This window comes from Medicago truncatula, chromosome 8, assembly GCF_003473485.1.
Source record: "Medicago truncatula cultivar Jemalong A17 chromosome 8, MtrunA17r5.0-ANR, whole genome shotgun sequence".
Classification (NCBI taxonomy): domain Eukaryota; kingdom Viridiplantae; phylum Streptophyta; class Magnoliopsida; order Fabales; family Fabaceae; genus Medicago; species Medicago truncatula.
Window position 1 is genome coordinate 42,701,519 of NC_053049.1, and position 18,678 is coordinate 42,720,196.

General features: G+C 32.7%; 2 protein-coding genes across 3 annotated transcripts; one reads left to right on the forward strand and one right to left on the reverse strand.

The window, feature by feature from the left end:
• Positions 1 to 1,187: 1,187 nt before the first annotated feature.
• LOC11439955 (non-classical arabinogalactan protein 30) lies at positions 1,188 to 2,321 on the reverse strand. The gene is made up of 3 exons (XM_024773128.1): positions 2,182 to 2,321; positions 1,674 to 2,086; positions 1,188 to 1,471 (listed from the first exon to the last, which is right to left on the reverse strand). Exons 1-3 carry the CDS (start codon positions 2,319 to 2,321, stop codon positions 1,188 to 1,190), a joined length of 837 nt encoding a protein of 278 aa, XP_024628896.1.
• Positions 2,322 to 13,403: 11,082 nt separating this feature from the next.
• Positions 13,404 to 17,848, forward strand: LOC112417128 (TSL-kinase interacting protein 1). Of its 2 annotated transcripts, none has more exons than XM_039829681.1 (8): positions 13,404 to 13,557; positions 14,190 to 14,327; positions 14,564 to 14,688; positions 14,886 to 15,124; positions 15,214 to 15,451; positions 16,222 to 16,629; positions 17,180 to 17,299; positions 17,385 to 17,848. In XM_039829681.1, the coding sequence occupies exons 2-8, from the start codon at positions 14,201 to 14,203 to the stop codon at positions 17,472 to 17,474; spliced, it is 1,347 nt and encodes a 448-aa protein (XP_039685615.1). In that variant the 5' UTR covers positions 13,404 to 13,557; positions 14,190 to 14,200; the 3' UTR covers positions 17,475 to 17,848. The 2 variants fall into 2 exon arrangements, with proteins under 2 accessions (XP_039685615.1, XP_024627867.1); XM_024772099.2 differs by having other exon boundaries at positions 13,411 to 13,557; positions 14,564 to 14,784.
• The last annotated feature ends 830 nt before the right edge of the window (positions 17,849 to 18,678 follow it).

An 18,678-nucleotide genomic window follows, 5' to 3' on the forward strand; every position in this document is an offset into this window, starting at 1 on the left:
GTGTTGGATGATGTATTGTTTTCTCTTTTACTTCAGACTTTGTTGTAATTATTTGCTATTTCCTTTGGCACACCTTGTGATGGAGGGATAATATGTTGGTTTAATATATCTCATTTTGATTTGTTAAAAAAAATCATTAAATATTGGAACAAAAAAAGTTTCTTTAAAATAAGGGACCAAAATTTCATAGTTTTTAAATAGAGAGATTAAAAATGTACTATTTAAGCTAAAATGCAATTAGTTGTGGTTGGAGTTTGACTGTGGGGCTTTTGTGTGGTCAGGCGTGTTGATTTTTAATTTGAATCTTTAGGAGATATCTTACAAGTTTTAATATAAAAAAAAACTGCAATTATTTTAGATGATTGCTCAATCCTCTTCTAAAATGCTGCATTTTATCATAAGTTTTCGTTAGTGTATTTTGACAAATTTTGAGCATATAGGGAGCCAAATTGAGAAATCTTTGTGTTTTCATATGAGATTCTTAAAACTAAAGTAAAATGTAGTGATTTATTTAATGATAATGGAGTTCAATTGAAATGCACTTGCAATGCAAAATAATTTTATAAAAAACCATCGATATATATATAATGTCATGCAACTAACTTCAAGATGCTCATTGGATGAATGCAAGTGGACGAACTATTTTACATCTTCTGTAAAAATAAATATCCTTGGAAAAATTATTTGGGTATGTAATTTATAAGAACAGTTTAATTTGAACGAACATTTCCTATTTTAGCTTTGTTTCTTTTAATCAACAGACTGAGCTTTGTTTATACTATGTTTTTAACGACACTTCCAAAGTAATCTTATTTTTAGAGAATTGTCGTATTTGTTTACTTGTATCCATATGTTACTGGGTACGATGCCCATATATATACAAGATAGTGTGAATTCATAAGTGCAGAAATTTAGAACTTACTATGTCGAAAAATGTGACAATTTTCATGATAAAAAGGATAAACATATCATTGCAATAAACTAATTAAATAAAGGTGATAAACAACATTATTTTAATACTCAATTATTACAAGAACCATCGATCACAGATAATGTATCAAGCTCTCTTTCTTTTTTTTCTTTTTAAAATCGATAGTTTGAGCTCTTAACACTTTATTTTAACATGAAAGCGAAAATAAAAACTTAAACACTAAAATGCAGCTCAGAATTTTTAAATTATTATTTTCTTAATGAGGGCAGCTGGGCTCAAAAGCAAGTGGCTGTGTTCCGAAGAGAATGAAGGGAACACCCTTAGATACAAATCGTCTCTTTGGCCTAAGAATAACACCAGTGATACCATTATGGAGATTTGAGGGTTTTAGGCCATGTGGTGCACTGACCAAAACAACGTCGCACTGCTTAGCGGTATAAATGGTAATGATCTTTGGGCCTACAAGAGAAAAGTGTCCGTCTTTATCAGTCTCATCCAATTTGTACTTGGTGTTGTTGCATTGGAGCTTCACAACGGGACCTTCAATTTCAAAACAAAAGATGCATAAGTTTGACATACCAATGAAAAAGGACAAACAAATAATGTATATACTATTTAACAAAAAACAAATAATGTATATAATTTTACAAAAAATAACCACTACGTAAAATATAAAAGACAAAGATATAAAAGTACATATGTATGAATTAATGTTGTTTAAGTATAAAGCCAAGAAACAAACCAAGAAGCGGTGTAGCTTTCTTGAGGGTGTCAAAACCACTATAGTTGCAAGATTTGACATAAACAACACCTCGAACAACCATGACACTTCTAGGGACAGGAGTGGGACGCAATGGCGATGGCGAGTGAGCGGGAGGGTGGTGATGGGTTGGGGGTTTTGCAGGTACAATGGTAGATTGGTGGTGAGGGGAGGGAGCGGGAGATTGGTGGTGAGGGGACGGAGCGGAAGATTGGTGGCGAGGAGAGGGAGAAGGTGATGGTGAGGAGAAGGAGCGGGAAATTGGTGGTGAGGGGAGGCAGCGGGAGATTGGTGGGGAAGAGAAGGAGCAGGTGATGGTGAGTGATGGTGGGGAGAAGGAGCATGTGGTTGTTGGTGGAGGGAAGGAGGAAGAGATTGGTGGTGACGGGAGGGAGCTGGTGATGGTGAGTGAAAGTGGTGGTGAGGGGAAGACGCGGGAGATTGGTGGTTTAAGGAATGAGCATGTGATGGTTTGTGAAGAGTTTCAAACTCTTTAGAAAATGCATTGAGAGCGTCGTCATCAGCATCAAAATCGAAAATGTCATTAAATGTATCAGAAGTGTCTTCAGCAAATGCACTGAAAGAGGTTAGTTGTAATAAGAGTAGCAAAAATGCTAGTGCTTTGGTCATTTTTTTATGTAAGAGAAAACAACTTTGAAAGAAAGTGAGAGGAAATGATGTTGGTGATGTGAGAATGAGTGCGAGAGAGTTTATCTATTTATAGGAGCTAATGTCTAAAATCATTCCCAAATTTATTCACGTGGTAATAAACTAATTTTCGTAAAATAAATGTAATAAATGTTGTTTCTTTATTTTTGCTTTTCAGTTAATGCCCATATTTTCCTTAAAAAAAAAAAAAGTTAATGCCCATATTCATTGAGTTGTAATTGTATTAAAGGGGCAAATAAAATTGTTTCTTTACATATGTGTTTTAGTGCAAGATATAAAGTAGCAATTTGGCAAGGGAATGCAGAATTGTGGGAAATTAAAATTTGAAATGAATGAAAGACTAATCCTAACGTGTGTAGTGCAAGGGGACGCTTGAAAGAGGCAGCGCATCCCGTTTTTAACCAAAATATTAATATTATTATTTATGTTGATTAATGACATTCCAAGAAGAAAAGAACATCTAAAAAAAAAAAAACAGAACATGGCTACGTAGTGCAACCTGCACTTTAACGAAATTTGACCAACATCAAAACCCACTTATTATTCATTGGTAGTGTACTAGTGTGGTAATATATAAATAAGGAGAGGGCAAAATTGAAAATCTCAAACAACTGTTAATATTTACATGTTTAGTTATTTTTCGTTTACGTGTGGGTGGCATTTAAGGTGGAAATGGGTAAGAATTTCCCACCATGGAAAGTTAATGCTAACTCTTAGATCAATTGTCTTATTGTGTACCGTCAATACTAGATTATTTTTCCATTATCTTCTAACACCGTCTCTCTCGTTCAATGTCATTTCACATTCAATCTTCAACTCACAAAATTAAAATTCAACAATTACAGAAATAAAAAACTTCATCACCTATAATTCAGAAACCAAATTAAAATCAAACAACTCAAATAAACAAAATCAAATCTTGAAAAAGGAAATATGTCTAGAAATGGAAAAGAAATTAGATTTGGAAAATGAAACCAGCTAATGATATTGGGATGTTATTAATCTGGAAAGAACAACATTCACATAAAGCATATTCTTGAAAATCCTTTCAAACCAATCACTACAAAATTTCTCACAATTCTAAAAATCTAAAACTAACTCAAAGAATTCTTCATTTAATTGGAAGGCTTTCACACACTCTCCGTCAATATGCTTGTTGTTAATCTCTGAGGCATGTGATTATGTTGTTAGTATGATTTCTTTAAAAGTTTGCATCACAGCATAAAAAAATATTTTAATAATTTGGAACAAAAGGAAAGCAACAAACTATAAAAAGTTCTTACCTATTTTACGTTTTTTCAGGTATATTTATAAAAAATATCCAGATCTAATTTTTATTTATTTTAGATCTAAGCTTGCTCAAAGCTTCCATTAGTGATTAAAAAGAAGAAGTCATTTCAAAGAGATGAAGCTAGCTCAAATTTTATTTAGATGCAGATGGAGATGGGCCGTACAGGACATAGGTAGGTGGGAGGAAGATGAGAAAAGTTTGGAATGAGAAACCATTAGAATTAGGTGTGAGAGAGCATGATAAGATTTAATAGAAGTGTACAATCTAACCATTGATCTTGTGTTTCCCATGGTGGAAAAATATTTCTCATTCCCACCCTAAATGCCACCTTAAGTGTGTCTCGTACGGGTCAACAATTTCTTTCTGAGAATAGAAAAGGAAAAGTGTCGATTAGGGCATAAGAAAATTTTGTTAAACGACTGCGACGTGTGTACTCGGCGGAATCCCAACTATATATTTTTTAATTTTTTTGTTATTAGTTGTCGTAAAAAAAAAAGTCACATCCTTTTCTTTTTTGAATTCAACAAACGATTCCTCGCATCATATTACAAGACCCTTAAATAATAAATAAATGAATTGTTATTGCCACTTTTTAGTCCAAAAATCACCATTTATAAGGTAAAAAATCAGGTACGACCAAAATTGCAATAATGTGAAAACATTTTTTTTAGGGAGATAATGTGAAAACTTGAGAACCAAAAATTTTAATTTATTATTTTTTTACTAGAAACCTAACGATTCTTTAAAGCTTTCCTCGAAAAAAAAATTTTAAAGCTGTCAGTGTCATATACGCTTTTTTGTTATTATTGTTAAATGAAATATAAGCATGTTAAAATTTTATGATTATTTTTTTTTGTCAAGTAGTTTAGTGGTTAGAGAAATCCACCTTAAAGATAAATAAGTGGGTGTTCGGGATTCGAACCCTGATCCATGCACATATTGTGCATTATCCCTTACCAAATGAGGTAAGCTCGTTGAGACAAATTTTATGATTTTTTATTGTGTGTGAAAATGAAATAAGCATTTTAAATTTTTTTGATTTTCAATTGTGTGTGAAAATGAAATTGATCTTTATATGATTCTAGTATGAAAATATGATGCAGGGCGTGATGTGTCCCGATCTATGGCAAATCTAAAATGGAAATATTTTTATATACATATTTTTAACAATTTATTTTTCTATTGTTGTAGTCATATCACGCCCTGAATAGTTTTCTATATTTTGACCTCCGTCGTCAATTTATTTCTCCTCCATAAACAGAAGAATAGAATCGATATGTTAATCAATTAATAACCATTTTTGATAAAGAGAAAAATGGTTATTAATTGTTGGAGAGTATATCCATTTTAATTCACTTGTGCTGATGTGTCAAGAATATTGATTTTAATTGATTGATGTTGTAAAATAGATATACTCTTTTTTTTTTTATATAAAAATAAACGATATTCATTCATTCAAATTGATAGAGTATATCGATACAATATAAATTCAACTTCACTAAAAACGAAAAAAGATGAATCTGTGAACAAACTCAACATCCATGCAGTGGCTGCCAAATATTTTTAGAATATATATATATCAGTTTTAAAATATTAATGAAATAATGAATTAGCGTAGTGGTTTATTTTCCTGGAACAACTATAGGGAACGGTGGTTTGATTCCCATTAGGACCTCTTTTTTTTAGTAAAGTATTAATAATACAATTGAAAATATAAAAAAAACAGCTAACGAGGATCGAACCCACGCAAGCTGGGGGGTTTTGAAACTCACCAATCCACTGCAACAACAATGCTCCGTTTGAATTATCATGCATAATATGATAATTATAGTAAAGTTAGGGGATGCAGTGGCACCTGCAGGTCCCCACCAAGATCCGCCACTGCATCCATGTTCATAGCATAAAACGGCAAAGTATCTATGCCTACTAACATGACTATATTCAAGTCTCCGGAATACTTATGTCTCCGGATCTGCAACGTTGACGACGCCAAATCTATGTCATTGATCGGATATGCATTTGGTCAAAGTTAATCTTTCAATCTGAATCAAATAAACATCGTACTAAGACAAAAAATCAAAAACACACCGCTCAAAAACGGGAAATCAAAACAAATAGATAGAAAATAAAAAACACACCGTACTAGATATACTCTTTTCCTTAGGTTGTTTTGGTCTTTCTCTCGTTTTTGAACTATGGTTTTCTTTCCATTAGGTATATGTTATACCTCAAAAGAAAAATATAGATTTGAAACTCTTCTTTTTTTTAAACTTAAAAAGTTATATGCATTAACTAATTAAGCAAGGAACAACGGCGTTAATTATTAATTATACCTGATAGATAAGAATTAACATATTTATATTTACTATTATAAAAAGTTAGTTTTTTATACTCTTTTTTGTTTTTATAAAAGTTTTGTAGCTCTTCAGATCCAACTTTGGTGCATTTTTTTGAGAGACGTTGGTACATTTGTTTATGGGTATAAAGAATGTACCAACGTCTCTCAAAAAAAATGTTCGTAAGCAAGGAACAAAGAATTGTGCTATATCCCACGAAGGAATTAACATATTTATATTTACTATTATAAAAAGTTAGTTCATATAAAAAAAAATTATAGATTTTTTTCTTCTTCACTATCTCTATTCTCTCCATTTACATGGCATTTTTTTATCCGAACAAACAAATCTTACATTTTCAATGAGATGATTTAATTTAGACTGAAGATTTAATTTAGTTTTTGATAGTTTTTTTTTTTTTTTTTGAGAGCATTGATAGTTTTTTATTAGGGATGGCAATGGGTACTCAATGAGTATGGTACTATAGTATCCATCTCCATAACCGCGTTTGTAAAAAATGCTCGTATCCGTGGTCATACTGTAATGCCCTCTTTGAATTATTTGTTTTATTTGATTATTTTATTGAGTTTAGAGTCTTTCTGAATAATTTATTTGATTTATTATGATGATGTGTGTTATTTTTGTGTTATAGGTTTGTGTTTTAGTAGCATATTATATTATAATATATATTATTTGGTGTAGAGATATTATGTTATTTGTTAGTATAATATATATGTTATTTGGTGTAGAAATATATTATATTATATTATATTATCTAGTGTATAAATATTTTTGTTATAGAAATATATTTGTTATTTGGTGTAGAAGTATTATATATATATGTATGACTAATACCTCAAGTTCGTCCTTGAATTTTAAAAAATCGGCCAAATACGTCCATGAATTTTGCGAAATATCAAATTAGTCCCTGAATTTTACAGACGTCCATCAAAATGGTCCCTCCATCCAAAAGCTCCGTTAGTGGTGATGACGTGTCCCTTGCATGCTGTGTTGTCTTGTACACGTGTCAACAAGGCAGCCACGTGTACAAGGACTAAATTGATGGAAATGATAAAAATTCGATACTTAACTTTTCAGTATAATTTTTCCGGTTTCCAATTATACCCCTCTAAAATATGGATCGATTTGAGACTTACTAGCATAATTTGAGGACTAATTTGATGGATTTTGTTATAATTTAAGGGCTGATATGATTGATTTTATTTGTAGAGAATGAGTACAAGGAGATATGGCATGAGAGGACCAGTGATTTCAAATGACATACATAAACAAACACCACTGAGGGGTCCTGCTCCACAAAATCCAACTGCTCTTGGAGTTATTAGAGTTCCAAATCCAAAATCCGCTTCTACTCAACGCCAATACATGGAGTTTATCCCAACTCCAGGATTTCCAAAGCATTGATACTTGTTTAAATTATGCTTTTGGACTAGTTTAATTAATGTTTTTTGGACTTGTTTAGTTTATGCTTTTTTGGATATGTAATCACTTAAGAACATCAAATGATTTGATGACTTGATGGCTATGTAATGTTATTTTTTTTTGCTATGTAGTGACTTATGAACATCAAATATATGACTTATGATGGTATGCAAATGTGTGTCTTTTTATAATCAAAGTGTATGTCTTTTACTTTTTACTTTGTTCAGCAAATGTATGCACCAAGGATCACAGTGATATCTGTTGTGAAAATTCAAGGACCTATTTGATGGTATTTTCACTAATTTGAGGATCAAAATGATGGATATGCAAGGCAAAAGGCAAAATCAGTATAATTTAAACAAAACATTCATACATCAAATAACCATTGTTAAACAAACCTTATGTAGAGGGCAAGCATAGAAAGGTCTTCCTGGATTATTGACAGTGTTTGCTATTCTTACAACACAAATTCTAGGACACCAACATTGAAGCTCTCTCACATCATCATTGTACATAGAGCTTGAAGATGAATACCAGTTGTTGTAGTTGTTTTTGCCCATTCGCGCACCACCCATCAATTATGAACACCGAATCTACAAGGCAGACCACTTGATTTATGAATTTCGAATTTAATCAAAAAAATTAGGGTTCTAAGTTTTTTGAATTGGGGAAGAAATTTGACATCAATTCATGGAAGAATTTTTGGGGATTTTGAACTCTATGTAATGAATTATAACAGTAGGGTTCCAAATTTATATATTTGGGGAAGAAATAGCCCTTAATGAGGAAGAGGAGAAAGAGCCGTTACTCACAGAGAAGAGAAATAGCCGTTGCCAATTTTCTGAAAATCCATCAATTTGGTCCTTGAAAATTTTGTGTAAATCAATCAGTTTGGTCCCTGCTTGCGTGGCATCTGACGTGGTAAGCTTTGTCAGAGGTTAACGTTACACGTCACCTCCGTTAACAGACCAACTTAACGGAGGGACTGATTTGATTGAAATTTTGTAAATTCAGGGATTAATTTGATATTTCGCAAAATTCAGGGACGAAATTGGCCGATTTTTCAAAATTCAAGGACGAATTTGAGGTATTAGTCATATATATATATTGAGACTTTGGGGGTTGATTTGGGAATTTAGAAGAGTTTAAGAGAATAAATGGAGTTAAGAGAAAATAGGTAGGTTAAGGTTATAAAAAGAGAAAAGTGAGAAGTCAGAATAGTTTTTCATGTACAACCAGTTTTTGGAGAAAAAGGGAGAAAACCTAGAGAAGAGGAGGAACGAGAAGAGAACCTTGCAATCGATTTCTTAAGGTAAGGGTTGGACTAACATTCAATAATCTTGAGTCTATGATTCTGAAAATTGTATTTAACATGTTGTGGGTTTAGTTTTTGAGAATTTGAGAATTAGGCTTAAAAGTGATGATTGTGATGATTTTGAATGAAAGTGAAGTTGAATAATATAGGTTGCTTTTTCTGATTTTTCTTTTCATCTCTCCCCCGAATTTGAAATGAAATCTGGTATTGATAGGTACAGAATTGGTCTTAGGTGTAAACACGAAAGTTGTATGTATGGATGTTAGCTTTCTAATGTCGTTGGTATGACGTCAAAACGATTTATAGAACTTGAGTTATGGTCAAATTACTGCACGTAGGCACAGTGAATTTTTATGAATTTCAGCACAACTTTGTCCGAATTTAAAATGAAAACTGGTATTGATTGGTACAGAATTGATCTTAGGTATAAACACGGAAGTTGTAGGTATGGATGTTAGCTTTTTAATTCCGTTGGTTTGACTTCAAAATGATTTATAGAACTTGAGTTATGGTCAAATTACTGCACGTAGGTCACAGTGAATTTTTATGAATTTCATCACAACTTTGTCCGAATTTGAAATGAAATCTGGTATTGATTGGTAAAGAATTGGTCTTAGGTATAAACACAAAAGTTGTAGGTATGGATGTTAGTTTTCTAATGTCGTTGGTTTGACTTCAAAAAGATTTATAGAACTTGAGTTATGGTCAAAATACTGCACGTATGTCACAGTGAATAATTGAATATGATTGATGAATTAGTATATGTATGTATATGTTTGTGAATACGATATTGTTCATGATTGATGAATTTTTATATGAATGTATATGTTTATGAGTATGATGTTGTTTATGATTGATGAATTAGTATACGTATGTATATGTTTGTGAATACGATATTGTCCATGATTGATGAAGTGTTATATGTATATATGATGTTTTAAGATGTTGATTTACTTTGATGATTAATGTGAGAATATTTATATATTGTGAAAGATGTTGATATGAAGTTGTAATGGTTGTATTAGATGATTATTGTTGATGTTGACTTGCTGTAAATTATTTGATGGTGTTGTCTTGCTGATGTGATGTATTAATATCATTAAGATGCTAATGTTGGTTTAAGTTGTTTAAGTTGTAAGATGTTGATCCAAATTATTGGAGTCATAAGAGATGTCTAAGTTGTTAAGTTGTTAAGATGTTGAGTCCATTGCATACTTATTTACGTTGGGTGAGGGCTTGATGCTCTGTAATGTATATTTATACATAATATGTGAAGGGAGAGGGCTTGATGCTCTGTGAGCCTATTTACGCTCAATATGTTGGGGGCTTGATGCCCTGGTTGATACCACATGCATGATTAAGAAGTTGTGTTGTCGTTGTCGTTAAGTTGTCATTTATCAATGAGTTGTTAATAAAGAACTAAGTGAAGTATTAATATTTATTAATCGTTGTTGTTTAAGTTATTATGAGATGATAAATATGTGTTGTTATATTTTGATGAGATGATGAATATGTTGTTGTTATATTATTATAAGATGATGAATATGTGTTGTTGTATTATGATGAGATGATGAATATGTTGTTGTTATATTATTATAAGATGATGAATATGTGTTGTTGTATTATTATAAGATGATGAATATGTGTTGTTTATATTATTATTAAGTGATTATTATGTTGTGTTGTATATGATTATTATTATTAAGCGATGATTATGTTGTGTGGTCTGAGTTATTATGAGATGATGATTACGTTGTGTGTTAAAATGATATTTATGATGTGATGATCTATGTTGGTTATGATTTGGTTATTATGTGCTATATGATGAAGTTTATAATGTGATGAATATGAAGTTAATGATAATTAGAAGTTGATTGAGCTATTAAGAATCATTACATAAAAGATTATTATTACTAATAGATGAAGTTAATTATGTTGTTAAATATAATTAATGAATTATATGCTTGATATTATTGTTTTGTAAAATCTCACCCCTTCTGCTTAGAAATGTCGCTCTTCGTATGAGTAACTTGCAGGTGATCGAGTTTAAGTTGCTGTTAGATTGCTCTCGTGAGTGGATTATCTCTCATGTGTGTCTTTAGGTGTTCTGATACGTAACGGGATGAGAACTTTGTTGCATGCTTTTCTATTCCTTACATATTGCTTATGAATTTACATGATTAAGTTGTTAATTGGATTTTTATGAGATACTTTGATGAGGCCTTCGTGCCAAAATTATTTTTAGATGTTCGAATAAATTCCGCTGCGAAGTATTAAATATTATGTTATTGAATTTTAAAGGATAATTAGTTAATTATTCCGTTTATGATTTTAAGAAAAGAAGTGTGACATTCCGTTTATGTGAATTACTCTGATTAATTAAATGAAATTTTTACGTTGGAAAAACAGGGTGTTACACGTACCCTCGTGGGCAACAACTTTAGCGCCCTTCCCCATACCCTATGGGCACTTAAGTGCCCATACCCGCACTTTAGCCATGGAAAGATAATAAAAATCACCACATTTGAAATAAAACTATGATCCAAATTTTTTTAAATCAACTTACGAAATAATATGAATCGTAATATTTAACCAAATAAAAAAAACATCCAAATTATTCCTGAAAAAAAAAAAATGGATACCTTACATCAGTTATACGTTAAAAAGTTGTAGTTGCATGTTAAAATCATAATAAATTGTTGCTAAAGTTTTTATTAATCTGTTTTAGGTTTAAGGTTAGGCTTAAATAGTTAAATTTATTAATTAATTGTACACCAAAAATAAATAATTTATTTATAATATTATATAAATACATATATGTGGATGGCGGGGCTGGGTAGTACAGTGTCTATATCCGTGCCCATACCCATATAAATTTGCGGGTAATTACCCATACCCAAGCCCGGACCCATGAAAGCGGGGTTTTACCCTACCCAAAACAGATATTTTTTGCGGGTGCCCATAGAGTTTAAGTCCAATTGCCATCCCTAGTTTTTCTATTGTCTAAATTATTCCTGGATTAAAAATTATATCAAACTAGTATCTGACATTTTCAATCGAGTACAGTGTCCATATCCGTGTCCATACCCATATAAATTTGCGGATAATTATCCATACCCAAGTCCGAACCCAGGAAAGCGGAGTTTTACCCTACCAAAAACGGGTATTTTTTGCGGATGTCCATAGAGTTTAAGTCCAATTGCCATCCCTAGTTTTTCTATTGTCTAAATTATTCCCGGATTAAAAATTATATCAAACTAGTATCTGACATTTTCAATCGAGGACAAATTAGTTCATCTATCTTATAACGAGAAGGATTGATTTGAGTATTATTTTTGTAATGGACAACATTAGTATAACCTCTCCTAAAAAATATATAGTATAATTCGTTTATTATATTATTTTTATTTATATGATGTGATACTGGTTGTTTACATCAGTAAATACCACATCACATTAAAATGTGACGCATGGACAAGAAATGAAATGAATTTAATTTCATAAACTAACAAAATAGGGGGATTAAAATGATTGATTAAAAACAAGAGGTTCCAACTTCCAAGAGAATATGAATCAACGTAAAAAAGAAAACAGAAAATATGAATCCGGTAGCAGTTATGGAAAGGTGGGGAGTGGAGGAGAAAAGGGTGTTCAATAAGTTATGGAAGAGTCTGGCTCTTTCGAAGGTGGTCGCCTTTGCGTGGAAAGCTCTACTTAACCGGGTTCTAACTAAGGACAACCTTACGTTGAGAAATGTCTTACATCCGGAGGAATCGACGGTTTGTGTCATGTGTGATACAAGGGAAGAATCTTCAATCCATCTTTTTTTGCATTGTAAAGTGGCGAGTGAGGTGTGGTCTTGGGTGGATTATCATTTCTTAATTCCACCTAACCTTTTTATTCATTGGGAGTGTTGGAGTGGGAGGAGAGGTAAGAAAAATATGTTGAAAGGTTTGTGGTTGATTTGGCACACTACGATTTGGGTGTTGTGGAAAGCTAGGAATGATAAGATTTTCAAGGGGATTAATCACGTCACGGATGAGTTGGTGGAGGAGATTAAGGTGTTATCGAGGCGTTGGATGTTAGAAAGAATGAATATTCTGGTGTGCCTCTATTACGAGTGAGGTTGGAATCCAATTTTTTGTCTTGGTAAGGTAAGGGTGAGTGTGTAGGAGTTTCGAGGCCCTAATTCTACTGTGTCCAAGGGACCCTGCCTGTTTTCTGTTAACAGCGGGCTGGAGGCGCGCTGATTCCTCTTTGCTGCTCCTCTGTTCTGGTTTTTGGCAGGTTTTTATCCTGTCCTCCTCCTGGTGTGCGTGCCTTTGGTTGGATGGGTGGTTGTTTGTTTGGTTTCAGTAGGTGTTATTGGTGGTGAGGCTAAGCTATGCGTGTATAGTTTCATCTCACTATTTGGCGGTTGGTTCCCATTTGTTTGGTTTGCCGTATATATGCGGGACCATTTTATATTCATTTTATTTTTTTTCCGCGGTTAATGCTTCTTGCATTTTTCAACGAGAATAAATTTGCCATTTCAAAAAAAAATAAAAATTGCCAAGGGATATTTAGATCTTTTAGTTGTGTGTTTTAGCCTTATTCAAGGTGTGAACAGCAAGTTTCGGAGATTAGATTGCGTAAAGCCCACACACATACGAAGGCCCATAAGAGGACGAAGCGGTTGCCGCTTCATTTTGTTTACTCATTCCCTCAAATTTCAACATTAATTTTCATTCCCGCGCGCACACTGTTTCTTCTTCTTCGTCTTCCTCGCTTTCTCTCTTCCTCCGCGATTCGATAGATTTCATTCTCACCGAGGTTCCTCCTAATCTCCTCTTCAATTTCAATTTCAATTTCACTTGCTTCCTTTTCTTTTTATTTTATTTCTTCATTATTTATTCTTCATAATTCTCTTGTCAACAAGTATACGCGATTTTGATTAATTTCCATCGCATTCATCTAAGTATCAATCCCTTTCACCTTCTTCTATATTTCATCAATAATTTTCGTCACAATTTTCGTTCTATCTGTTACATAGTAGTTTAATTTGGTTTTAACGCGAGTTCAATTTGGATTTTTTTGTTGCTCGTAACTTGAATCACATAAAAATAGTCAAATTAGGGTTTGGTGCTCGTTGTTTTACGATGCCTGTGCTAGACTGTTCGTGTGTTTTACGATTGTGATTCAAATTCAAGTTCGATTATGGGATTATCTATTAGATCTGCTACCTTCATTGTAACTTTGCATTCTCTTATGGGAAGTTTGATATATTTGATAATTGTGTAAATTAGGGCTAAAAGGAAAGTTTTTTATTTTACCAGTTTTCTGCTACCCAATTTTAATTACTCTTTTCTCTTTAAAGGTTCATCTAATTTGTTGTTATTTTTTCTGCTTACTTTGTTAAGAAGGATACTAACAGACATTGTTTTATCATTATCACGCTCGTGAAGGTCGAGCTATCATGAAAACAGCCACATCAAAAGACAGAAAGCCGGTTAAGGCTTCTGGAAAATCCGGTCTAAAGATTGGATCCGTTGGAGTGAAAAATTCTTCCAAGAAAACAAATAAATTGAATCACAAAACAAAAGGTGACTAGTTTTTGCCAATTTACTGTTTGTATTGATTTGTTGTGTTTGTATCTTAGAGCAAATGATTTAGTTTAGATTGAATTTTTGTAGGTTCAATTAGTTTGCTTGCAATATGTTTGTTTAAGAAATGTTTATTTTATTGGATGAAGTAACGGTACTTTTGAAATTTATACCATGATGTGTTTTTCCTTATCATATACGTTTTACTTAATATAGTTAAACCCGTTTATCTATAGGATGCGATGAGGAATTGTTGGCTAACAAAGAGAATCAGCATTTCCCATTTAAGGAACCTGTGGGATTGTGCCAAGAACAACCTCGTAAAGATTCATTTCTCATGAAAATGAGAGATGCGTTTAAGGTTGATCTTTATCCGAGACAAACACTCAATTCTTCTGCAAAAATCACATTACAACTTTTTCCAGCAAATGAAGTAATTCGAAAAGGACTTGAAAAGGTTGCACGTTGGTACATGAAACATTTGGACAAATTTGTATACTTTATCTGTCCCAGTCTGCATGCATTAAGTCAGGATGTTTAATTGATTTTCTTTTTCAGGATGGGCATAATCCATACTTAGAACTCACACTAAGTGGTAGAAAGAAAATTTCTTCAGTTCTAAGACACATTAAAAAGAAGTGGGGAAGTTCAAGTCCAGCCAAAGGGGAGCCCATGCTTTTTCCATACAACAGAATGAAAAATCTATCTAACTGCAAAAGGTGGACAATTAATGATAGCGACACTACAACCGCAGCTGTGTATGCTGCTGTTGGAAATCCTGCAATTTTCCGGTTGAAGTATGATAACAATCATTTTCTATGACATGTTTTCTTTTCTATGTTGAAATTAGATAGTCAGTATTGTAACTCTTTCTCTTATTTTAAAGGTATGGTTGGTTTAACATACAAAAAGCTACACCAATTGGTATATCCTCCATGCCGATTCCCTGTGAGTCGGGCGTACAGTCAGGAAGAACAGAGACAGGTTGCAATGCTAGTTTAGAGTCTTTAAGTGATGATCGGGACAAGATTGAGGCAACTGCAGTAGACACAGCAACTGACGTGGTCAATGTAATAAGTGAAATTGTGGCTCAGAAAACGGACAATGAACCTGCCGATCCTCTGGTATAGTTTCTTAGATATTTTGTTGTGCATTACATTAACCTGAACATAGGTCGATTGCATGGTTGTTGCTGGTGGATCTGGTTTATACAAATATTAGGCTCCATATACCATTTCCTGTTTCCATTCCTAAAATTATCAATGAACGTGAACTGTAAAAACATGTTTGCCTTTGACCAGCTGTTCTCATTGTGAATTTCAGAAAACAAAATAAAGATTTTTAAAAAATTTGTAAATGTTGAAAAGTTCTTTTCACTGTTTCCGAAAACACCAGGTTGCTCACAACCTACATATGGTTATTGAAATGAAAATTGACACATTTTGGAAACATTTTTGGGAAGTAAATGGTCCTTAGTTTTATGTATGTAGATTGGGGAATATTAAAATGGTTTTGATGATGATTTACTCTTTGACCAATGGAATTATATGGAAAATTTTGCCATATATTCAAACTTAAAAATATCAACAGAATTGTATGAACATTTAAAAGAAATATTAAAAGTGTCGTTAATTAGCATACAGATAGCATTAATTTGAAAATACCTGTTTTTGTGTATTTAAAATTATTATTATTTATGATACTGTATCACATGTTGGAGAAATCAGTTGGTGGTCGGTCCTGAATTTTAAACTGAATTCTGAGTACCACTCCTCTATCAGTTAAAATGTAGCCCATGTTATAATAAAAAACTCAAATCCAGTACATTTCATAAAAAAATGTTTTATAATCATGCTTGTTTCGTCTGTAATCATGTTTGTTTCATTCTAACTAGGATAACGAGCCAAAAGAAAGTTGCAGCGTTCAACAGCCATTGATGCCATGGGCTGATTGTCTAGACAACATAAGCATTGGCGGCCTCCTGTCTGAAGCATCATTCCTGGGAAAGTTTGATTCAAAATTGTTTGGCAGCAATGGTACCAGTCAAACACGTCATTTAATTTCAGATTCATTGGATGCTTTTATCACCTCCCGAAATAGTCATCCTCCTGTTTCAACACCATCTGCCGGACCGTTGCTCACATCATTTTTTGATGCTGGCGATGCATGCAATTCATTTGATCTTCAAAATTTATCTTCCCCAACAGATGTGCAGACTGATAGTGGAACAAAAACAGGTTATTCCGTGGCCTGCTGTCAGGATGCATCTTCATACTTGTTTAAGCTTCCATGTACAGACAAGGTCAGTTGCTTACAGTCTTAATCCAAATCTATTAATTATTGAAATGTTAGATAGTTTCACACGCGATGCAAAACTTACCAGTTCTTTTGTTGTTTTTTCTAGTTACTTCTTATCTTCCAACTGAGTTATTGATTTTGAAATAATGGGGTGTATGATTTGTAAACCAACCCCTCCATTCCCAAATTGCGTTTGATGAGGAAAACGACCTTTGTTTTACATTCCATATGTTTTGGTCTTCAACTCTGTTTGAAAAAGATTAATGTTTTTAAGAAGAATGCGTTTCATTGGTTTTCATCTGCTCTATGAATATTCAGTATTGGCAGGCCTACTATGAATAGAATGCTTAACGTTTAGAATGAACCTATGGCTGCAAAAAATGTGTTGCTAATAAAACAATTTCTAATGTTGCATCTCCATGGAAATCAGAGTTCAAATTAATACAGTATTTGAGATTATGCTTCTACTTGTAGACTATAAGTTCAATAGATGCTTTTTTGTAACCCGTCAATATTCATTAATCTGCTCATTGTCTCTTATCGGATTTATAAAGGTTAATGATCAAGCCAGGCTTTCACAAAATCCCTCGTCCGAGGAGACTCAAACAGACTCATTGCTTTCTTCTTGTTTGTATGATGGTGAAAGAAGTCTTGGGTTATCAGGCATCATCTGGGTATTTAATATTATTTTAAAGCATTTCAGTGTTTATTTTGTTTTTCTGTGACTTTTGATTTAACTAATATATTACCTTGATGCAGAATGACTCTATGGGTCCTTTCGATCTTGGCATGCCAGCTAAGAAACGCATTGGCGGAGACAGTGTTAGTATCGGTGAATTAATTAAATAGCAGCTTAGATATAAGTTGGAGACTAGTGTGTGTTTGGTTTATAACTGAAGCACATTACAATGTACTTCCAAATAAGTTGTTGTGAACTCAACATGTGTTTCACATCTTCCAACGCCAATCCAAACACACTAATAGAAAAGAAAGGAATTGTTTTTTGTACTTAATAGAATCACTTGCTGTAGAGTCTAGAAACCAGGTTAATATGAAAAGAAACAATGGACATAATACTGAGTTATCAGGTGTAAAAATCAATGTTTTGGACTTACATTTAGCTCTGTGCTTTTGAAATATTTCTTATCCACAACGTTTCAATTCGGTTGCTCTGGCATGTATTTGGTGCCAAGTGCTTATGAGTTGAAATATAATTGAGATCATTATGCTATGGTTTCAAATCTTTCACCTGTTGCACTGCAATAAACTATCATATTGTAGCAAATTGGAAGAAGGCTAAATTAGAAAATGATTTCTATTCAGAAACGGAATTACTTGATGCCCAAGTTTTACAATAAGCTCGCATATATAGGATTATATATTCTACTGTGCAATTTGTGTAAAGCTTCTTCTAAGTTCTAACAGAATACTAATTTAAATTGCTTGTTTGACTATAATATCAGCAAAATTTATTTTTGAAACTAGTTTTTGAAAGAATTGTATTCTTATTTAAAACATGATAGGGGAATTGTCAAAAAGAGTGGTTTGGCTATCGTTTAGTGTTGAGTACTGTTATTTATGTGGAATGTTAAAAAAAGCGTAAAATAAAATATCAGTCTTGCGAGTTAAAAATCTGCAAAACTATGATCTGTATGTATTAGAAAAGATTGAAGGATATTGTCAAAAAAGAAATGAAAAGATTGAAGTTTGGCCATATAGTATGTATTTAAGAGTCCAGACCTGATTATGAAGAAATAATGAAATGAAATATGATCCCAACAGGAATGAATGGGTACATTATGTAAAATAATGTTACACAAGCGAAATGTCATTTTGAATACCCACCCTTGTAATGCAGAGACACTGCAAAATGATTTTTTTGAAAATGAAAGGAAAAAAGGAAACGACGAGTAGAAAATCAATTTATTTAGTCAAAGAAAAAAAAAGAGAGAATGAATTTATTTATTTATCTGTGCTGTGTGGTATATGATTATGGCAGCAATGTGAGCTGTGACAGTATATGAGGCGGTTCGTTAAGAACATAGTTGTATGA